The following is a 23145-nucleotide window of genomic DNA, read 5'->3' as shown; positions in this document are numbered from 1 at the left end:
CAGTTATTTTTGTCTGTGCATGTGACTGAAAGGTTTTTTATTCTGCCTCTTCTCCTTTAATGTTCATTTTATGATTATTATTATTTATGATTACTTATGTTTTGATGTGTTGTATTGTGATTTTAATGTATTTCTTATTCTGTAAAACACTTTGAATTACTTTGAACTGTTCTGTACAGATAAACTTGACTATATTTGGACCACGTGTGTCCCGGGTGACATCTGGGCTGATCAATGGCAGAGGCAGGACCTGAAGGAGAGAAGGAGGGCGGGGTGGATGGAGAGCAGAGAGGGAGGGCGGGGTGGATGGAGAGGAGAGAGGGAGGGACATGACAGTCTGCGCCGCACCGCGAAGGGGGCCGTCCCTGTTTGAGATCAGCCTGAAACGAGGCCCGTGCACTTATTATCTCAAGATATCTTCAATTTTGACCAGAGTTTGAACCTCCCCGCGCACGTCGACCATAGAGGGACAAGTCGAAGGCTATTTGTAAATAGGTAAGTGTTTCCCTGTTGCGTTGGGTTGATGCATTTTTGCACAAATATGACGCGAATAGAGGTCACCACCATTTCAGGAGCGCGCTTTACGCTTCTGTGGAGACACCTCAGTGTGCAACATGACCGAAAAACAATGCTAATAACAGAGATGTGCAGTATTGGTGTCGTTTTATTGGCACAAGAGCGCGAAAAAGTCCAGTGCCAGCGGGTCTGAGGCGCGTGAGAAGGCGCGACGCGTAAATGGAGCGTGTGTGTGTGTGCACAAATGAAAGGCTTAACCCGCTGCTTTTTTACGATGCAACTGTAAAAGGGATTCGTGCCAAACGTGAACACTTCCGAGCTGTCAATCTGCAGCTGTCTTGTTGGCTTTTTTCCCCTCCCAGTGTCTTTCCCCTTCTCTTTTTACGCGTGAGCCTTGCATCACATCACACAGCCTCATATTAAAGCCACGGCGCGTGTGCATATCAGATTGGCTCGTGCTTATACCCACCCTTCCCCCAGCTCAGCGTCATGTACTGTATGTGCCCACACTGTCCCTGCTTCCACAAAACGGGCCCTTTTTCGCGTGTCGCTGTCCCCTCCGTGTCTAAACACTCTCCAGAGTAACGTTTCGTCCGCGCAATAATTCATGAGCTCGTTCACAATTCACCATTTCATTGAAATCTTTGCACCTCTGAATATTTCATGATTTGACTGGGACGTGAATAGGAAGGGGGGGGGGGGCTGGTGTGCTTGAGTGAGCACAGGGTTTTACTACTGCCCTATTGGACTGCAGCTGTTGAGGATTGCCACACGAGGCGGCGCTGTCCTTTACGCACCACAGTGTAATACAATAGACTCAATCAATATGGATCTCAAATGCACCCTGCTGTTAGGATGGCCACCTCAAATTGGAGTAAGCGCCAATATATTCCAACCTCTGAAGCGTCAACGTAGTCCAATCCTCAAGTTCCCACATATTCCAACCCTAAAGTGCCAACGTACCCAACCCCGAACGCCCCAAAACACCCAAAAAGTCTCGATTACTTTGCGATAAAAATATGATCTTTCCTTGTTTTCTGTGTAAATCTCACTGGGATATTCTCTGAGGGACGAGGGTGTAAATGTGCAGGGACAGGACACTATTGATTTACAACTGTTATTTCTGTAAGTGGATTTCTCGTGACATCGGCGGCGGTGACATTCCCTGTGTCCCTTACAGTGATTCGGTCAAGATGGATGTGTTTATGAAGGGTATGTCTAAAGCTAAAGAGGGGCTCGCCGTGGCCGCGGAGAAGACCAAGGAGGGAGTCGCGGTGGCGGCGGAAAAGACTAAAGAAGGAGTCATGTTTGTAGGTAAGTCCACTCCCGCCCGTTTTAGATTATTTGCCATGTACAGGGGCGGAGCCAGCGAGGGGCTTGAGGGGGCACTGGCCTCGCTGAGAATGGACAGTGCGTCCTCATAGCTCCCCTAGAGATTTTTTCAATCTTAAAAAGTACAAATGGCATCGACAATGTGTTCAAAGTGAGACTACGATTTAAAAAAAGTATTAAATCTATTAGTTTATAAATCACTACATCATAAAAGCTCTAAATGAACCCAAAATGTCCAGTGCCGTATGTGCACAAGGGCCTATTTATTTTTATTTTTTGGTATAACATTGGTAGCTTTCAGATTCTCCCAGATGAGGCGCAAAGACAGACAGTTCCCCCCGTTAATTACACTGTACTTTGGAGTGAAATATCTAAACGGTAACTTCACAAATATCGAACGTGATCATTTCTATCACTGACTAAACCCATTAACTTCACTATTGTGTCCGTAAATCGAGATATGAACATTAATAACAGACAAATCAGGCGTCTTCTTTCCCAGAGGTTGCTCCCGCTAGCGTTAGCAACAGGTTTGATTGACAGCGCCGCTAAGCTCCTGCTCCCTACTAAATCAGGGGTGCGCGCGGGAAAGGGCGTTAGCATCATCAGCCTCGCTCTGGATTGGCTCTTTCTTTGCTATGATACTCGCAGTCAGAATTACAAATGTGGGATTCAGCTCTATATTTGGTGGTGCGATTCCAGCTCCCATAGATGCTGGCGTTGAAGGTAGAAAAGTGCTATATTAAAATGTGACTATTTACTATTTATAAATGACTTTCAGTATTATTGTCACGCGGGTAGTAAACTGGACTTAAAGGCAACACAAAGAAAACCGAAAAACATCTCAGTCTCCGGTGAAAACAACAGGTTTATTCGAACACATAGGTTGCGTGTCTCTGACGGAACAAATGAAATGAACAAACGACAATCCAGCAACACAAACTGAATAGAGGAAGAACATATAGGAAAACAGGGAGGTAACAGAAAGAAGGACCGGATCATGCTGGGAAAATTAACTCAGTACAGGTTCAAAATATGCAAACAACAGATAAGTGTCCTCCAAACTGGGACAATTATCATAGTGACCTGTGCCAAACCAGCGTTTCTGCACAAATATGTCCACGTTTATATTGCAGTATTAGATTAATCGCAACATACATAGAGTTATCTTTGAGTAACGCACACCCCATCCCTGTGAAAATGAGAAAGCAATGATCCAATTGACCACCAGTCTGCCATTGTCACATAATCAATACCTATACTTTTACAAATGAGGTCAAAATAACAGCCATTTACATTTACATTTGTCTCACGCACCTCCCTTTAATTAAACTCTGCGATATTATTTCTGCTTAGATTGTGATTTTTAGTGTCGTTTCCCTTCAACCTGATGAGCAGAAGACAAAGTGTGCGCGGGATGGGGGTGGGGAGCACGGGGACGAGTGGAGCAGATTGTAAAGAGTCACCTCCTGCAGATAACTCCACCCGAAAGACCTCCAGAACATCTCCAGATCTGTGTGTTATAACGCAACACAGCAGTCTGGAGGATGCCACAGATTAACGCGACAAGGGCACAGGCGAAGGGTGGCACAGGTATTATGAAATTAATCCCAAATGTCCAGATTACGGTGCTAGGATTGAACCGTATGGAGCAAAACGGGGATCAGGAATCGTTGCCAGGGCTGGTCTTTTTGTTTGGTTTTGTTTTCTTTTCAAATTGTGCAAAGTGTACTCGATAGTTTCAGTCGTTTTTAAAGATTATCAGCTGCACTATTATGAATTAACACTTAAATACCGTCACTTTTATTAAAGGATGATCAGCCCCCTGTTTTTCTCCTTGGAAATGTCACTGCTTTGACTGGAATGTTCCATGGTACTGCATTAAACTGATCAAACTAATACTTTCCATGGATATTCATACGTAAAATGCGCCATAAAACAGAACATTCACAACAGAAACAAGTGGTGGAGCTTCTACCCAAGAGTCACTTACTCCACCTTTCAGATACGAAATGTAGCTGTGATTTGCTTGCTAGTCTTATGTCTGGACGGTTTCGCTTTCTGTCAGAAACGAGCAGTGAAATAAATAGGTCATACACAGCGTTTATAAATATATTCTTTCTAAATAAAGGGAGCAGGTGATTCGCTGGTGGTGACTTTAAATAATAAAAAGAAAGCACAGACTGTTTATATAAATGGACATAGCTAACCTGCTAGCTGCTGCTTCCCAAATAGGAAGTGATTATGGTGCAATTATGGCTCCAATTGACTTTCTATTGAAAAACTGTGTCATCTCTCTGTACCTGCTGCTGTCAGATTTGTTATTTTGGTCTTAAATGTTCATATTAACTCACTCTACATGATCCTTGGGTTTTTATTTTGCTATTGTGTCCATAAATCAATATATCAACATTAATGACAGACCTTCATTCCTTAAGGTCACTCCTGCTAGCGTTAGCAACAGGTTTGGTTGACAGCATTGCTAAGCGCCCGCCCCATGCTAAACCAGTGGTGCGGGTGGGAAGGGGCGTTACTTTCAGCAGCTTCACTCCACATTGGCTCTTTGGTTGCTATGATACTCGCAATCGGAAATCCAAATATGAAAGTCTGCCCCACATTTGCCGCGATAACTGCTAGCCTCCACGAGCTTCATTAGACCAGAGCCGAACGCTACGGGTGACGTCACACATCACACTCACTTCTTTATACAGTCTGTGTAAGAAACCCATACATTGACGTACATTAAAATGCAAATCCTCCAAGTGTCTGCCAAATACTGCGTGCTCGTCTCTAATTAAAAGCCAATTGTCCCGGGATGTCAGCCCCATCTGTCATCTGAAGTGAAGTAGACTGGCTCATCTCCATAATCGTTGAAATATATAGAAAAAGACCACATAACTTTAACGGTGAAGGATATTGATTAAACACTATTATTATTTAAGTGGGTCGTAATGCCGCGGTTTTAATATTTAATCAACTGTGGCCATTACCTGGTCCATTTGGCATTTTGTGTGTTAAATTATGTGTCGTTTCCAGGCTGGTCCTGCTTGTTATTCAGCATTTGTTGGATTGGCATCATGGGGAGGGCCGCTCGTGACTCAGGGGCCCAGAGCCGGACAGAGGTCTAGTGAGCTGTTGCATTTTACATGGGAATATATATGTTTTAGATGTGGCCCAGCTTCTGCAGCACATGGCTGGTTTTCAGTGGTGTGTGGGGTTATACATCATATTTTCTGAACGAACTGACTACAAAAACTATGTGTGGTGAGCATAGACTGTATATATGAATGGACAGAGCTAACGCGCTTGCTGCCGTGTTCCAAATATGAAGTGAGCATGGGAGCGCTTCTGGCTCCGATTCACTTTACAAAGAAAAATTGTCACCCCTCTCTCTGTAACTGCTCGTCATTTTGGTCTTAAATGTTCATTTTAACCCGCTCTACATCATCCTGGGGTTTTTATTTCGCTATATTGTCAGTGATTCAACACAAGAACATTAATAGCAGACAAATCATGCATCTTTCTTTCCTTGAGGTCGCTCTTGCTAACATTAGAAACAGGTTCGATAGCGTTAGTAAGTGCCTGCTCCCTGCTAAACCAACGGTGCAGGCGGGAAGGGGCGTTACCTTCAACCACTTTGCTCCAGATTGGCTCTTTGGTTGTTATGATATGTTGCTGTGGGTGACGTCACACTCACTTAGTCCAATTCTTTACACAGTCTATGTTCCCTCCTCAAAAACATGTGGTTTTAGATGTCGTCCTTACATGTTTGAGTATTTTAGTGATCACTTCTGGGCTCTATTTAAACCCACCTTACGGTTAGCTTTAAGATTCTGTCCAACGCTCTGCCCACAAGCCTACGACACGCATCCTCCCACATGAGAATTCTCCATAAAAACACAAAAACATGGTACACTACAACTTCACAAACCTGGTGCGATTTGCAGTAGTTTCATTGGCGAGATCCACTTCTTTATGGTGGTGTGGCAAATGATATTTAATTTACCCAACAAACCCAATCACCAATCCAAAAGAAAGGATTTGAGGAAGCTGTTATTTTAAAATCCAAATAGTTTTGTGTCTCTTCATCTGGAAACTTAACAAAAAACTTTAACAAAGACTTAGTCCAAAACTCCAACCAAAGAAATAAATAAACACAATGATGAATGAATTGGATACAAGTAGAGCTGTGGTCCTTCAGTTGATTAAACAGTCGATGGCGTCTTAGCAGGCCAATTTTTTAATTTGTCGACTAATTATTTTATTATGTTTAAAAGGATTGATGTGTAACAGCAGAAAGGAGGAAGCGTGGAGTCATTTAGCAAGAGTTTTGGGCGTGACTGGACAGTTTAATATATCTTTTCACTTCAAGATATTATTTGCTAGTATTTCTATATTTACATATTTTTTTGCGCATGATCCTAATAATTTTGAGAGGTTTTCCCAGCCTGTTTTAGCCCATTAATCGATGCACAGGGAATGTCTTTAGTTGAGTACTGAAGTAAACACAGCCAACGAAATCGGATTAGAATCAGATTTCTGAACCTTTGAGAATATTTAATTACACACAAACCACAAAATCTGATGTGAACAATCAGATGGGCCGTGATCAGAAAGAAAGCAGATGACTTTACTTAGAAATCCGATTATAATCTGATTTTTTTGAGCTTGTACGTAGCCAATAGACTGTGTAGATAAATGGACATAACTGACCTGCTAGCCGCTGCGTTCCATCGACTCTGGTTCCAGTTAACTTTCTATTGAAAAACCATCCGCTTCTTTACCCGTGGTTGCTCCAGCTGGCGTTAGCAACAGGTTTGATTGACAGCGTTGCTAAGCGTCCGCTCCCTGTTAAACCAGTGTTGCGGGCGAAAAGGGGCGTTACCTTCAACAGCCTTGCTCCGGATTGGCTCTTTGGTTGCTATGATACTCGCGGTCAGAATTCCAAATATAACTGCTAGCCTCGATGAGCTTCATTGTTGAGTTGAACGCTGTGGGTGACGTCACATTGCCTTAGTCCACTTCTTTATACAGACTGTGATGTAACCGCAGACGCTAATATTGTACCAGCAGTCATTTCCAGTGCACATTTTGTAGAGGTAATCAGGTGTCTGTGAGTAGATAAACAGAGAAAATGCCATTTTCTTTTTCTTGAAGGAAGTTGTCGGGTTTGCCAGCAGAGAGACAGGATCCAATTAGCCAACACGACACTTAGCATCGTCTTTGTCACTCACGGACTGTATTGGACGTGCCAGGCCGCTGCTCTTCGTATACCCTATGTGTGAAAGAGAAACGCATGGACCGTGTTGCAGAGCGTTGGCCTAGAAATGCGCTCTTGGAGGAGGGGCAGGAGCCATCCAATAGGTCTGAGGTACACCTTTTAGACATGTGCCACTGCTGCTCCCTGCCCGCCCACCAGCCGAATGAGAGAGGGGAAGACAAAAAACTCAGCCATTTTTGCCGCACAATTGGTGGTTTCATTCAAAAGACAGAAAGAAAGGATCAGTCAAAACATTTACTCAGAAAATTAGAGCTGTGAATTACATAATTATAGCAGTGGCTTGAGCAGGGTGTAAAATCTGTTATCATATGAAGCTAGTGGGCTGGCACAACGGGTACTTGAGTAAATAATAAAGGTGTAGAAAAAAAATAAAAATATATATTCAAAAAAGTTTGTTTAGGAAATTTTGTAATATTGAGTATATTGTCAATTACATATACTAAAAAAGCACTATACAAGTTTGATTTATTATTATTATTATTATTATTATGTTTATTTATTTATGTATTTATTTTATGCCAAAATTTTATGCAAAATTAACAAATTATGAATAATTTATATAGCTAGTGTGCTATGTAATAACCCTAGGGTTGTAATTTATGGGTCGATCTTCACGATATTTAAATATGCTGACATGTTTTAGCACATTTCCGAGGGAGTAACATAACATTATCTGAAAAGAATCATCAGGATAGTAAAAGATAAATGAATAAAATCTAGAATCTAAATGTTGGCAGTATTGTCTGTCCTAATAGCCTCTTCTAATAATAACATGTTTAATTATAAATATTTTCATTTTAACATGTAAGTTAACATTATTATAGGTTTTGGAAATGTACAGTAGCTCTATTAAACACTTTGATGATAGACTGTATGTATAAATGGACATAGCTAACCTGCTAGCCGCCACGTTCCAAATAAGAAGTGATCATGGATGCGCGTCAACTCTGACCCCAATTCACTTTCTACTGAAAAACTGTCGCCCGTCTCACCTCAAGCTAATTTTTATTTAGCTCTTTTGCCTGTAAATCAAGATCTGAACATTAGTAACAGGCCAATGAGCTGCCCTCTTTTGCCGAGGTCCCTCCCGCTAGCGTTAGCAACAGGTTTACTAAGCGCCCGCACTGCTAGTTTGGCGGGGAGGAGGAACTTAGATACTTAAATGCTGTCGATCAAAGAGGATTACCAAAACTCCAAATTCGCCGCTATAACTGCTAGCAATGGTAAGCTTCATTTGACTGGAGCTGTACGCTGTGACGTCACACTCACTCATTCCACTTCTTTACACAGTCTATAGCTCAGAGTTGACACCTTTTGCTGTTCTTGTATCTGTTTATGTGTTGTTGTTTATGTAATACTTGGTTGCTATGCCGACACGTTGATGTAGAGGTTTTATTGGTCAGTTACTGGTCAGTTTTGGAGACGTTTGGCGTGGGTTACGGCCTACAGCAGCTCTTAAGTTCAGAAAATAAACATCCAGAAGAAATTTGGCGTGTTTCCTTGCACCAGAACATTAAATAACACATAAATAAACAAGATGGTGAAGATACTAAATCAAATCAAACAAGGTACACGTAACTAATGATTACCCACTCCTGTTGGACAGTAATGGAGAGGTGTTAAAAAAGAAGTTGTTTCCAGGATGTAGCTGAGATGAATGGTCCGTATCATCAGGGCTGCTTGTCTCTGTTAATTAAAGGATCGATAAAAAGCCTGGAGTCGTAAATTAGAGTCTGATCTGTGCTGTGTTTAAAACTCCTGATGCTAGATCGAGATGCAGTCAGCCACAACAAACCTGCGAAGCTTCAAACTGGAGATAAGGAGGAGAAGAGGAGACAAACAAGACTTAGTTAATTCAATGGCAACAAAAGGATACAACACATGACGTGATTTTTTGTTGTTTTGGAGATCGTTTAGTAGGAGTTAGAATGAATTATGCTTAGTAACTACCAGGGATGAGACGATAAGCAAGAACATAATTTGTCGTGATAAAAAGAGAACACAATTATTGGTCCTGGGATATTTTATGTAATTGTAATTAACGGCAACAAAGATAATCGCCATTATACCACCAGAATGTGTAGAAAAAAGCTACGTAAGTTGGAAGTAACAGGGAAGTTGATAAGGGGCAAAGGCAAAGGGCTGTGTTTTTCCAGGCCTCACGGTCTTAAGGGCCCAGAATTGGACCCTCTTCCTATTCATTTGTATAAAAGAGGGGCCCATGTGAGGCTTCTTGTCCCAGGCCCCCAAATTTCTGTCGACAGTCCTGCTAGATTGTAGTTTTCACTGATGGCAAAGTACAATTATATAAAAGTGGTTTAAACATGGAACTTATTCTTAACGTTAAAATGATCATTATTTATATCCAGAACATTTTTAAACTGTCAGGAAATTTCATCTTAATCGTGATATTGTCATTAATCGGAATTATTTCTCGCCATGATAATCCTGACACAAAATTTCAGTATCTTCCCATGCCTAGTAACCATTTAATTAAAGGGGTTAGGAGTTAGGATGTATTAAGTAGTTATTAAGCCTCCATCATTCTTAATAAACTAGTATTTGTTCATTATGGTTTAAGTCTTTGTTCATGTTTTATTAAGGCATGAATAAGTGTGGTTATTATAAAGTGGTAGCAGGAGTCACAGAGCTGAACCAACGCCAAAATGCATGCACGTATTCAAGGATTTAAAGCTTTGTTGTCATGTGCATAGTAAAAAAAAACACGTTTCCCTATACAATGAACTTCTTACTTTGCTGCCCACGCTGGATGTCAAAGTATAAAGAAAATTAGGGATAAAATAGATCAATAATAAGAATAATAATTAAAAGAGAGCATATAAAGTATAATCAAATGAATAATAGTGCAAATTGCCGTGTGCAAAGTATGTCTGATGGCTATTCCTGGAAAAAAAGAGCTTTTAACTCTGGTGGTTTTGCATTTCACACTTCTGTACCTCCGGCCTGTAGGTAGGAGTGTGAATAGTCCAACTCACACTGCAACTCAACTGAACCGAACATGAATTATTTTAAAAGATTCTTTACTCAGACCAGGGTTTAGTTTGTTTTCATACCTGACAGTTTGGCCTGCTCACCAACACTCTTCCTCAAAGTGATCACGTAATGTTGCTATGGAGGCAGGACAACAGCGCCATCTGCTGTCCAACTTCTTCAGGACAGTATGCCAGGTGCGTGAGAGTAAAAAAAAGCCCCCTCGTCCCGGTTTATAGCCCCTGTCCTGAAGAAGTCTGTTGTCAAAACCTATTTAAATCAGCACACCAGACACATCACAGCAACATCACGTGACCACTGTGAGGCGCTAGTGAGCAGTCCAAACTGTATGAAAACAAACTAAACCTTTTGTCTGGAAAAATAATCTATTAAAATACAATAACAGAAAACTAGATGAACGTCATTGGACTGTCAGTCGTACATAAAGTAGAAAAAAGGTTGAAATAGTTGTTTTATTTTCATAGCCTGATAAGATTTTATGAGTAAATGATGATGTAATGTACGGGAATATTCACACGATATCATGGCACTCATCTGAAACGTGCTCTAAAGTGCTTCTAGCTGTGGTTGTGGTTCAGGTGTGGTGATTGGATTGGGAAATGAACCACAACACTGCCAAAATATCACTATATTTTATCAATTTGGGCATTTATAATCAATTTTTGCAGCCTTTTTACTGTATTCTTTTATAGAGCATTTAGGCCTACTCAGTTTTTGAATTTTGCACATCTCAAAAACAACAACAATAGCAATGTGTCTTCCACTTCGAGCATAATGTAGCTTTTATAAACTGTCTCAAATTTTAAAGCTAATAATTAACTAATTTAAAATAATACATGTTTGACAATGGTAATGATGCTGTATCGCTTTGAGAGCGCCCTAGTCTGAAGTCTCGGAAGCTAATTAGAATAAGGCCTGGCTAATTTGGACAGGAGACCACTGGGAATCTGGGAATACCTTTGTCTAGTGCATACTGTTATTCTGTCCTTAGGAAAGACACTTCATCCACTTTGTTACTCTAATATAATTTACATAATATCGCCAAGAATCTACATAACAGGATGGCTCAAAATACATTACGAAATAGGAGGATGCAGAGCCTATTTTTCATTGTTGGCGCATAAAACTTGGTTGGCACATAGTGAATCCTGAGACAAAAAAGTATATTATGTGTGAATGGGGTGTTTGAGTGAGTTATGGGTAGTTAGGGGTTCTTCTAAACCTAAAGTAGCAGCTTTCCAGCAATAAGTTTGGCATTATAAAGCACTTTGCATGTCCTGAAAGACACTACGTAAATACTAGGCAGTCAAATTATTATCATTATTATCATCAATTGTTGCTGCATCCATTTCCATTGTTGAAAATTATATATGAGCACATTAAAACAGCATACACCAACCACAAATTTATCTGGAAAATAAGTCGGGGACCATTGAAGGAATGAGCCACTGGCAGCTGACTCTCAGGCTCCGCTGCTGATGTGTGAAATGAAGTTTAAATGTATGTGCTGCTGCAGTGTCTCATTTATATTGGCTCAAATCTCTTTTCTTTTTCTCTTTTCTCTACAGGAAACAAGGCCAAAGACAGCGTGGGCACAGGTGAGTCTAACTGTACTGGTTACCTGCAGTGGAATGTAATGAAGTAAAAGTAGGAGAGTGCTGTTTGTAGGTAGAATTTTTATATATCTGTACTTTATTTAAGCACATTTTGCAGTGGGTACTTTTTACTTTTACTTCATTACATTTGAGAGCAGTATCTGTACTTTCTACTCCACCACATTTTTTAATTGTCCTGTAAATTCAAAAGTACTTTTCATATGATTTGAGGGGTTATTTTTACCATGTCCGTGGTAATATCCTAATTAAAGTTTTCCAGTTCAAGCTTCACCTTTGAGAAAACAAATAAATACACAGAATTCATAATAAATTGATTTGTTTTTGCAACTATTGACCAAAATATGTCTAATTTTTTTTATCCAAATCACTACAGTTACACTTTAACAAATTAACAACCCTCAAAATCTGTGTGAAATACTTTTGTTTTTTACTCTTGAAGTGCATGTTTAAATGGATAGTTTAATACTTAAGTAGATTTTTTCATGTGATGATTTTTTTCTCTGTATCTGTGCTTTTTATCTAAGTAACAAAACTGAGTACTTCATCCACCACTGTTGGTTACACTGAGAGACCATTTCTGCTCAGTCCAAACAGTTAATTATCTGTGTTACTGTGTGAAAACCATAAATGTACTGCAGTGGTGGGATGTGGCCTAGTAGTCGTTATGTGCAATAATCAATTGGAGAACTGAAAAGAATTAACATGTCACCACTGCATAGATGTGGCACTTTTAATCTGTCTGCAAAGCACAGATAGAATTACATGCATAGACTAGATATAAATGGACATAGCTAACCTGCTAGCCGCCGCATTTCAAATAGGAAGTTACAATTTACTTTATTTGAGGAATTTGTGAATATTGGTCTTAAAATGTCCACATTATATCATACAGTCTGTGGATTACATGTTTAGATTAGTCTTGGGACTGTTTTTCTGTTTAAAGGGCCCATATTACACTATTTTCTCATCTGTTATAATGTTGTTTCCTCGTCACAAACAGAGCTGGAGTTGTTGTTTCCTTTCACACATGTTTAACACACAAACTACATATTTACGCTGAGTTCTCTCAAACAGAAAGTGCTTCTTTGTGTTTTTAAACTTCATACACTTTCACTAGAATCATTTGGATCATTTCAGCCCTGTAATTTCCTATCTTAACTAAATAAAAGGTCAACAATAGCAGTTAAGTTGAAAACCATCACTGCATGACATCACAAGGTGGAATAGAGGAGTTTGAGCTTTGGAGATGCAGAGACTAATAATAAAGGGTTACTCAAACATGTGCAAATGAAACAAAATATAACTCTAGGTCTGTTTTTGAGGAGGTAACAATATTATAGCACGACTTAAATCTCACAAGAGTCAATTTTGTGTAATATATGACCTTTAAACTGTTGCTTTTGCCTAAACTCCTGTGCAGTTATAGTCTTTGGAGTGCACTTTGGGTCAGACACATTATATTTAATAATCTGTTGCCATACCCCCTTTTAGCTGACTTATCGATCGGCGGTCTTTAGTCAACCTAGAATTTCCTTAGTGGACTACATCCCCAGTGTGTATAGTGTGTACAGTGTGTACAGTGTGTGTATAGTGTGTACAGTGTGTGTATATGTTTAATGTGTGTGTGTGTGTTTACAGTGGCTGAGAAGACCACTGGGGCCATGGGGAACATTGTTGCTGCCACTGGACTGGGGAAGAAGGACGAGTTCCCAACTGACATGAACGTACGTACCACCAGCGAATGTCACATATTTAGATCTATTTATTATTTGAATGTTGTTTTGTTTTGTGATATTAGAGACAATACAAATAATAAAAGACATTAGACATTTTGACTTGAGGGAAAAGGGAGTGCATACATCCAAGTTTGCAGATGCTGCACCGATCCAATTGTCCTCCTTCTTCAACAGAGGAAACACTATCTGCCAATCCAGAGGCATTGTCCCCGACCAGTTAGAGAAAGGTGTCAGCCCCACAACAACTCACCACCAGGTGGTGCTCTACAGCTCTGTCCCTGTATTCACCCGAGTGTCTAAGACACAATGTCAGATGACATCAAACTGGATCACTGACCTCCGGCCAAGGGTGTCCTGGTGCCACGTGCTCTGATGGACAACCTTGTGCCTTGTGCTGTTTGTTTTGGACAAACTGTGACTAGCACAAAGGTCCAACAACAAGACACAGCTCAGGTTCAGATCAGGGAGGCTGTTCTTCCCGATCACCCCTCTGGGGATGGCTCCACGTCGCTCCTTCGGTGAAGAAGGCCCAGCCACTAGAATCACGAGCATCCACCCAAGGCCTAGCTCCAGGGTGGAGCCCTGGTGACGCCATTTTAGCATCATAACTGGCCTTGATGCGGTGCTCATCATAAAGGGCTTGTGAACTCCTCCCCCTTAGTCTGACTCATCCTCCAGAACCTTTTTGCCGTGGGTGATCCTACCAGAGGCATGAAGCCCCTGAAATAGGCCCAGGATCATTTAGGCGCTCAAACCCCTCCACCACGTTAAAATGGGGGTCTAAGGATAAGTAGGTTCAAAGCTTAGATGGAAATGGCAAAGTTTCCTAAATTAACAAAACAACAAATTCAGGTTTTGATTATTTTATCACACTCCTCCTAAAGTGTGATCTCTTCACATGCACTGAATGCAAATGTGTAGAGAACATGATGATGATTTCAATAAGTTACTAATGCATATGCTGTTGATGTTAAAGCCGTTTATTGCACAGTTTTTGTACAGAGAACAAAAAATCCTCGTTATTATTATTAGGTATTTTAAACTTATTCAATAATCCAAAAAACTACATTTAAAAACATCCAAAGAAATTGCACTGAGCGGATGGAGCCTTAACTGTATACGAAAAACAGTTCATAGTGACTAACGACATTAGCTGGTGCTGCTAATCAGCTCCGGGTCTTTGTTTTGAAGAGACCTAGTTTTGTGGACACACACAGAGAGAGAGAAAGATAAGATGAAAGGGAAGGAGAGATAAAGAGAGAGGAAGAGAGAGAGGGGGGGGGGGAGGAAAGAGGGAGAGAGAAAGAGGAAGAGAGCCAAACCCAGGTCTCACTTACAGTTGGCAGAAGGCTGTCGGCTTTGGTCATTAAAGTCTGGACTGGACAGAGCTCTGGACAGCAGGGAGACATATGAGCTAATGAATCCCATCATGCTCTGCTGTCGTCTGTTCACTGTTGAAAGAAAGAAATAGTGGAAAGACAGAGATCATGAATGTGATTATTCAGTTTCCGATTTTGATTTGGGAGCTTTTACACGTAACTGTTGTGTTCTGAGTTGATCCCAGTTTAGCCCTGATGGTAGACCTGGTTTGGTTCTGTTCTAGACCTGGTTTAGCGTAGGATTAGTTCTGAATTTAGTCCCAGTTTAGTCCCAATTTTGATGCCATGAGGTCTTGCTTTACTCAGCTAAGCAATGGAGAAGTAGGAAACTCACTTGGACGAGTTATGCAGTTTGTTAGGGTGGGCGATATTGACAAAAGTTAATATCTCTCTGTTTTTAATATAATTTCTTTTTGTGCATATCCTGATAAGTACATTCAGATTAAGTTTACATTCACAAACAAGCAATTCAAGTCATGACTATCCGCTAGACCACACGTGTCAAACTCAAGGCCCGCGGGCCAAATGTAGCCCTCCACATCATTTTATGTGGCCCTCAACAGGATAAATTAAAAGGTGTGATGGTCTTAAAATGTCATATTATCAGTAGATACACAGTTACACAGACATATTTTCACATCTTTGCAAATACATATGCAATATTTGTATCTTTAATAAGTAATAAATACAGAAACAGTTAATTAACAAGTTTAAAAAGTAGTTATATTTATTTTACTTCTGGCCCTTTGACAGCAGCCATTTTTCTGATGTGTCTTTTGGTGAAAATGTGTTTGACCTCCCTGCAGTAGACAGTAAAAGTTGCAGAATTCCATGAGCGTTCACTATCAGTTACTCCATTCTAATACAGGACTGGGGTTTGGACCTGGCAACCACTGTAACAAAAGGACCAAATTAGCATAACAAAAACGAAACTGACTTTAAGACTATAAGAGCGTTGAGCCTATAGGGGTTGATGGCCGGTTGAGTTTCTGTCCATAGATCTGTCTCCATTCACAGGGCACTTTCATCACCTCAACAATCTGGCCGTGGGACTATCATCTTTCTCTGTCACATGATGTTTCCATTATGGCTCCTGTTCGCTAAACCGATTGACCTCAGAAAATGTCACTAACCCTCTGCTCGTTCTCTACTGCTGTGAAAACCTGTAAAATTTGCTAAATGTCCAAAAATCCACACAGTTGGACAAAGAACTGAGAAAAAATTGAACTATAAGTAGCCGAGACTGGGTTAAGTTGAGAACATTTATGTCAACAGCAGGTGAATAGAAATATGCAACCAAAAATAAAGATAAATAACTGAAAAATAGACTTAACGGGTGTATGGATAGACTTAAAAACTGTGAAATAAATCAAAATGTGACTACTATGTACAATACGTAGCCATGTTTATGTACAGTATTACATAAGAACAGACTAAACAGCAGCATTTGTCTGTTTTTAATGCTCATATCTTGATTTACAGACGCATTAGCGAAATAAAAAACAGCAGGATCATGTACAGTGGGTTAATACGAACATTTTAAGACCTAAATGACGAGTCTGACAGCAGCAGTTAGGGAGAGAGGAGTGACAGTTTTTCAATAGAAAGTGAATTGGAGCCAGAGTCGATGGAGCCAGAAGTGTGGGATCAGGCTAAAGTTGTATTTCATTATAATCACACAAAAATATATCAGTGTTCCCAGTGGGCCTTGACGCCAGCCCTTATAACAGCTCGATAATACAAATATACACTCTACAGTCGATGCATACTGTACATCCATCCACCGTGCGACATAAGTTTGACAGTTTGATTAAAATGTTCCTCTCGTTCGCGACTCTATGTGACCTTACCGCCTTGAGGTCTCGGGAGGTTAACATATCATCTTCCTGTCAAGGCTGTCAGAGCATCTGGAGAGGTCTGGACTTGTGCTAAACCCACTAGACTCAGACTGGACCCTCTCCTCTGACTCCCCTAATCTAGTACTTCTGACATTCTGCTGTAATGAGTGAAAAAGTACTCAATCTCATTTTCACACCTGACAATATCCTCTGAAATCGATGACACTTTTGCATCACCTCCATAGACTGTATACGTAAGTGGACATAGCTAACCTGCTAGCGTCTGCGTTCCAAATAGGAAGTGAGCATGGGCGCGCTTCTGGCTACATCGATTCACTTTATATTGAAAAACTGTGGCCTCTCTTTAAGTAACTGCTGCTGTTAGCCTCGTTGTTTGAGTCTTAAAATGTTCGTATGAACCCGCTCTACATGATCCTGGTGTTTTCATTTTGCTCTTGTGTTCGTAAATGAAAGTATGAACATTAATAACAGACAAATCAGGCGTCTTCTTTCCCCGAGGTTGCTCCCGTTAGCGTTAGCAACAGTTTTTGATTGCTAAGCGCTTGCTCCCTGCTAAACCAGCGGTCTGAGCGTTAAGGGGCGTTATCTTCAACATCCTCGCTCCTGACTGGCTCTTTGGTTGTTATGATACTCACGGTCGGAATTCCAAACATGGAACTCGTCTCCAAATTTGCCACTATAACTGCTAGCGTCGATGAGCTTCATTTGACTGGAGCTGAACGTTATGGGGTGACGTCACACTCACTTAGTCCACTTCTTTATCGAGTCCATGGTCACCTCTGACTCTCTCACTAATCAGCGTGCACCGAAATGCCATGTTTACGATTTAAAGCTCTAGGGTGACAAGAAATGGCACAATCAAGTCAGAATTTCAATTTGAATGGTCTCATATGGCACAGACTGCAGTTATACAATTAACAATTTCCTGTTAAATAAATATATATATAGTTTAATGTAAAAATATATATAAATAATCCTGGACTTTAGCTCTATACAAACTGTTCTGAAAAGCATGGGGTTCGTGTTAAGAAGTTTGATGTTCAGTTTAATTCTCCTGGATGTTAAAAATGTGCCCTGTGAACTTCCTCTCTATTAAAACACAAACCCAGACCCTCTTGTGTTATTATGTGCTGGTTGTTCCTTTGTGGACACTGTGCTGTTGATGCTGGTGGGCTGACACACAGAGCCTCCGCACATGGGATTATCATCAGTGTCCTGACCTAATTGACTTGATTAGAGCAGTACTTAAAAATAAATGATGACCCACTAGTTTGGTTTCCAGGGCTCACAGCGGCAGGTGCACTCACAGGGAGCTGCTTTTGTCTTCTACATGACGCATTATAATGTTGAGATGATGAAAGTTTGGGGATAAAAGGTTTGTGACATCCAGTATTAGCAGAAGGAACACAAAAACATCAATACAAGAACCACATAAAAAGGAGAAAAATGCAGTCATGTCCCACCATCACATGTAAAGATGGACTGATGAGAGCCAGTCAAACCTGTAAAAGTTAAAAACAAACCGTTAGTATTATATTACTCTTTATATAGACATTATTTCATTATATTTGATCCAAAATGGTGAGATGGAGTTTGAACAAGAGCAACACCTTTTGCAGCAGTAAAATAAATCACTTTGATGTCCACTCTGGTTCTGGAAGTAAAGTTTTATTTTTGCCATAAACTTTAAGCATCAACAGTTTAAAAGCACAACGGAGGCTAACAAGCTAAGTGCTAACTAATGTCTCAGGTCTCGGTGTGGTTTTCAGTCCAAAACATGCATTTGAATTTTAAAAAATCAGAAAAATGTTTTATTAACTCAGCAGTATGTAAAGTTTTGAGACAGATTATAAATAAAATGGATAAAATGGCATGTGATCATTACCACATATGATTATCTCTGAGCTACTTTCACACTTGTAATATTATTTTTTCATTGTCACACTCCATAAAACATAAGATAAAGAGCAGTCCACAACTCTCTATTTTCTCTCTCTCTCTCTCTGTTCTCTGTTCTCTTTCTGTCTCTTTCTTTCTCTATTCTCTCTTTCTCTCTCTGTACCTCTTTCTTACACTGTTCTCTCTCTGTTCTCTCCCTGTTCGCTCTCTCTCCATCTCTCGCTCTCTGTTCTCTCAGTGTTCTCTCTCTTACTCTCTCTCTCTGCATTCCCCCTGTTCCTTCTCTCTTTGCGTTCTCTCTCTTACTCTCTCTCTGTGTTCCCTCTGTTCCCTCTCGCTCTCTCTCTCTCTCTCTCTCTCTCTCTCTCACTGTTGTCTTTCTTTCTGTATCTCTGTTCTCTCTCACTTTCTGTAGCGTTCTGTTCTCTGTCTTTCTCTCTCTCTGTTTTCTCTCTCTCTCTCCCTCTCTCTCTCCATCACTCTTTCTTTCTCCCTCTCTGTTCTCTCTCTCATTGGATCTCTCTCTGTTCTCTCTCTCTTTCATTTGCTCTGTTTTCTCTCTCTCTTTCTCCCTCTGTTCTCTCTCTCTCTTTGTGTTTTCTGTCTCTCTCTATTGTCACTCTTTCTGTTCTCTCTCTCTGTGTCACTCTTTTTTTCTCCCTCTCTGTTTCCTCTCTCTGTTCTCTTTCTTTCTGTGTCTCTGTTCTCTCTCTTTCTGTATCTCTCTGTTTTCTGTCTTTGTCTCTCTCTATTTTATCTCTCTCCCTCTCTCTCTCTGTCACTCTTTCTTTCTCCCTCTCTGTTCTCTCTCTCTCCCTGTATCTCTCCCTGTTCTCTCTCTCTTTCGTTTGCTCTGTTTTCTCTCTCTTTCTCTCTCTCGCTGTTCTCTGTCTTTCTCCCTCTCTGTTCTCTCTCTCTTTCTGTATCTCTCTCTGTTTTCTGTCTTTGTCTCTCTCTGTTTTCTCTCTCTCCCTCTGTCTCTCTGTCACTCTTTTTCTCCCTCTGTTCTCTCTCTCTCTCTGTATCTCTCTCTGTTCTCTCTCTTTCGTTTGCTCCGTTTTCTCTCTCTTTCTCTCTCTCTGTCTTTCTCCCTCTCTGTTCTCTCTCTCTCTCTTTGTATTTTCTGTATCTCTCTCTATTGTCACTCTTTCTTTCTCCCTCTCTGTTCTCCCTCTCTGTACCTCTCTGTTCTCTCTCTATATATCTCTCTCTGTTCTCTTTCTCTCTCTCTCTGTCACTCTCTGTTCTCTCTCTCTCTGTACACCTCTCTGTTCTCTCTCTATATATCTCTCTGTTCTCTCTCTCTCTCTGTACCTCTTTGTTTCTCCCTCTCTGTTCTCTCTCTCTCTGTCACTCTTTGTTTCTCTCTCTCTGTTCTCCCTCTCTGTTCTCTCTCTCTGTGTACACCTCTCTGTTCTCTCTCTATATATCTCTCTGTTCTCTCTCTCTCTCTCTCTCTCTCTGTACCTCTTTGTTTCTCCCTGTCTGTTCTCCCTCTCTGTTCTCTCTCTCTCTGTTCTCTCTCTATATATCTCTCTCTGTCCTCTCTCTTTCTCCTTCCATCTCTCTGTGTGTCACGTTTGCATTATTCCCTCTGTGTTTGTGTTGCAGCCTGAGGAGTACGGGCAGGAGGCCATGGAGGGCCAGGGTGAGGCTATGCTGGAGCCAGAAGGGGAGACATATGACGAGTCCCAGCAGGTAATGCACTCTCTCTGCACCGGCTCTGTGTCCCTCTGCACACAGCCCCGCTCTCCACCATAGACTCTACATATAAAGGGACGTATCACGGGCGCATTTCCAGCTCCATCGACTCTGGCTCCAGTTCACCGTCTGCCTCTCTGCTGCTGTCAGGCTCGTCATTTTGCTCTTAAAATGTTCGTATTAACCCGCTCTACATGATAATAGTATATTTATTCCGCTATTGTATCTGTAAATCAAGATATGAACATTAATAACAGACAAACCAAACACCTTTCACTGAGGTCGCTCCCACTAGCGTTTGGTTTGATAGACAGCGTTTGAAAGCTCCTGCTCCGTGCTAAACCAGCGGTGTGAGCGGGAAAGAGGCGTTACCTTCAACCGCTTTGCTTCTGATTGGCTCTTTGGTTGCTATGATACTCGTAGATGGAATTCCAAACATGGAACTCGGCCCCAAATTCGCCACTGTAACTACTAGCCTCAATGAGCTACATTTGACTGGAGCTGTGGGTGACGTCACACTCACACTTAGCGATCTCTCCTGGGCTCTATTCAAACCCACCTTACCGTTAGCTGTGAGATTCTGTCCGACGCTCCGCCCACAAACCTACGACACCCACGCTCCCACACGACAATTCTCCATAAAAACGCAAAAACATAGTAAACTACAGCTTCACAAACCCGGTGCGATGTGAAGTAGTTTCATTAGCGAGATGGGCGCTGATTGTGTTGTGATAGTGCTCTGAAGGGGGAGTGACTTAGCACGAAGACCGAAGGGAAGACTTGAAGCATTAAAAACGAAAGTGAAACATGTTAATATATAATGTTTTCGGTGAATACAGCATTTTCAAAACAATAAAATGTAACATGATGATCTAATATGTCATGTGTTAAAGCCCCGTAGAAGTGTCTCCATGGAGATGTTATTACTTTGCTTATATGGCATTAAAGTTATCTATGATTTATACAATTACATGCGTTTCATTACTCAAAAGTACCTCGAACAATATGGGGTCCCCTCTCCACAGATCTGACCTGTGACTTGGCATAGTGGTGTCACTGGCTCGTCATCAGATACGTCTAATCAGCTGTAGACAATCGTGAAATTAAATTCTTGCCCACTCAAACCAACCTGCAAATATGAAAAGTTACATAGTGCCATTTTAATTTTGTTTTAGAAAAGAAAATATAAAATTAGAATCAAAAACTGAAATCGATCAACATAAAAAAAGGGATCTATGCTATAATGTTGTTTCCTCATCACAAACAGACCTGGAGTTGTGTTTTGTTTCATTCGCACATGTTTAAACACACCAACCCTATATATACAAGGTGGAAAACACTCTGTCCCACCTTGTGATGTCATCATGTGGTAATACAGGAAATACTCCACTGTGTTTTTACCCTCCACACACCTTCATTTCTAGAATCATTTGGATCATTTCAGCTCTGGAGTTGCCAATATTTACTGAACTAAAGGTAAAAAAGGAGCTGTTAACATGAAAACTACTACCACTTCATGACATCACAAGGTGGAACGGAGCATTTTGAGCTTTGGAAATGTAGACAGACTGATATTTTTGAGGAGATAACAGCATTATAACATGACTTAAACCTCACAAGAGTCAATTTAGTGTAATATATGACCGTTAAGTAGATTTAAATAGACCAACAAAAGCCCATTGACACACAGTAGCTCCTCATTACTATGCACCACTCCATGTTTTAAGCACACATACATCTCCACAGCACTAAACCTCTGGCCTGCGCTCCATCCCACACACATTCAGAGCGCTTTATTCTCCCCGGGAACTAAACTAAGGCCAATCGCCCCATACTGACTATAGTGATAGATGAATATAGCACCACCTACCTCCGCTTCGCCCTGCCTGTGCGGAGAGCTGCACGTTTAGTCTCACACAAGTAGTATTTTTAGATTTTGGCTGCGAAGGAAGAGACAGTAACAGTACAGGAAATAGCGCTTTGGGAAGACATTTTAAATAGCCAGCACTGAGTATATAAATAACACTGTAATGTATAGAGGAATGAGTAGTGTGTATTAAAATCAATGGACGTATAGATGTTTTCAAATACTTGGAGTACTGCATTATGGAGATATAACATACACACACAGACTACAGCCTTTACTTTGAAGCCTTTAGATCAGTGGTTCTTAACCTTGTTGGAGGTACTGAACCCCACCTGTTTCATATGCACATTCAACGAACCCTTCTGTATTGAAAAATATATATAGATTTTTTTTCAAATTCAAGACACATGGATGCTTTACTGGTGCACAAAATGAGTCGTGCATTAACATCACTGTGTTCAAAGAATAAAACCAATAAAATGCATGAACTCACAACAAATTACATGCACCTTTTTACAAAGACATGACCTTTTTTAATTCTACCACACTGAAATTATTTAAATTTTGAACCTTATGTATTTCAATAATGAACTTATTGTATTTATGCTATTTATTATTTTTAACATTTTAACACTCACCCATCACCTAATTTCCATCACGCTACAGGGTCGGCAACCTTTAACACGCAAAGAGCCATTTGGATCCACTTTCCATGGAAAATAAAACACTGGGAAATACTTTTTGACATCTAAAATGAAGATAACATTGTATATAATTATAATAATAATGTAACAGAATAATGTAGGTTTTATTTTCACGTACAAGCGTTCTACACGTGGCAGATAAATATGGCAAAAATAAGTTAAGTGCATAAAAAATACAACTCACCAAACCGCTGCATCAGAGGGAGGTCTGCACTTGTGTCTTTGGGATGAGGTGGACCCATC

At 40.6% G+C, this 23145-nt stretch overlaps 1 protein-coding gene across 1 annotated transcript in view; it reads left to right on the top strand.

Annotated features, from left to right (window-relative positions):
• The first annotated feature begins 349 nt into the window (after positions 1-349).
• The window catches only part of sncb (synuclein, beta), a 28629-nt gene continuing 5833 nt past the window's right edge, over positions 350-23145 (top strand). Inside the window, exons 1-5 of the mRNA XM_033974651.2 lie at positions 350-495; positions 1697-1830; positions 11710-11739; positions 13396-13481; positions 20242-20328. Of these exons, the coding sequence (XP_033830542.1) occupies positions 1710-1830; positions 11710-11739; positions 13396-13481; positions 20242-20328 (324 nt within the window). The 5' untranslated portion in view covers positions 350-495; positions 1697-1709. The remainder of the gene's footprint in view (positions 496-1696; positions 1831-11709; positions 11740-13395; positions 13482-20241; positions 20329-23145) is intronic.

The sequence above is a fragment of the Periophthalmus magnuspinnatus genome, chromosome 10 (assembly GCF_009829125.3).
Source record: "Periophthalmus magnuspinnatus isolate fPerMag1 chromosome 10, fPerMag1.2.pri, whole genome shotgun sequence".
In the NCBI taxonomy this organism is placed as follows: domain Eukaryota; kingdom Metazoa; phylum Chordata; class Actinopteri; order Gobiiformes; family Gobiidae; genus Periophthalmus; species Periophthalmus magnuspinnatus.
Note: the sequence above shows the minus strand (reverse complement) of the source record. Positions and strands in the feature narration are given on the sequence as shown.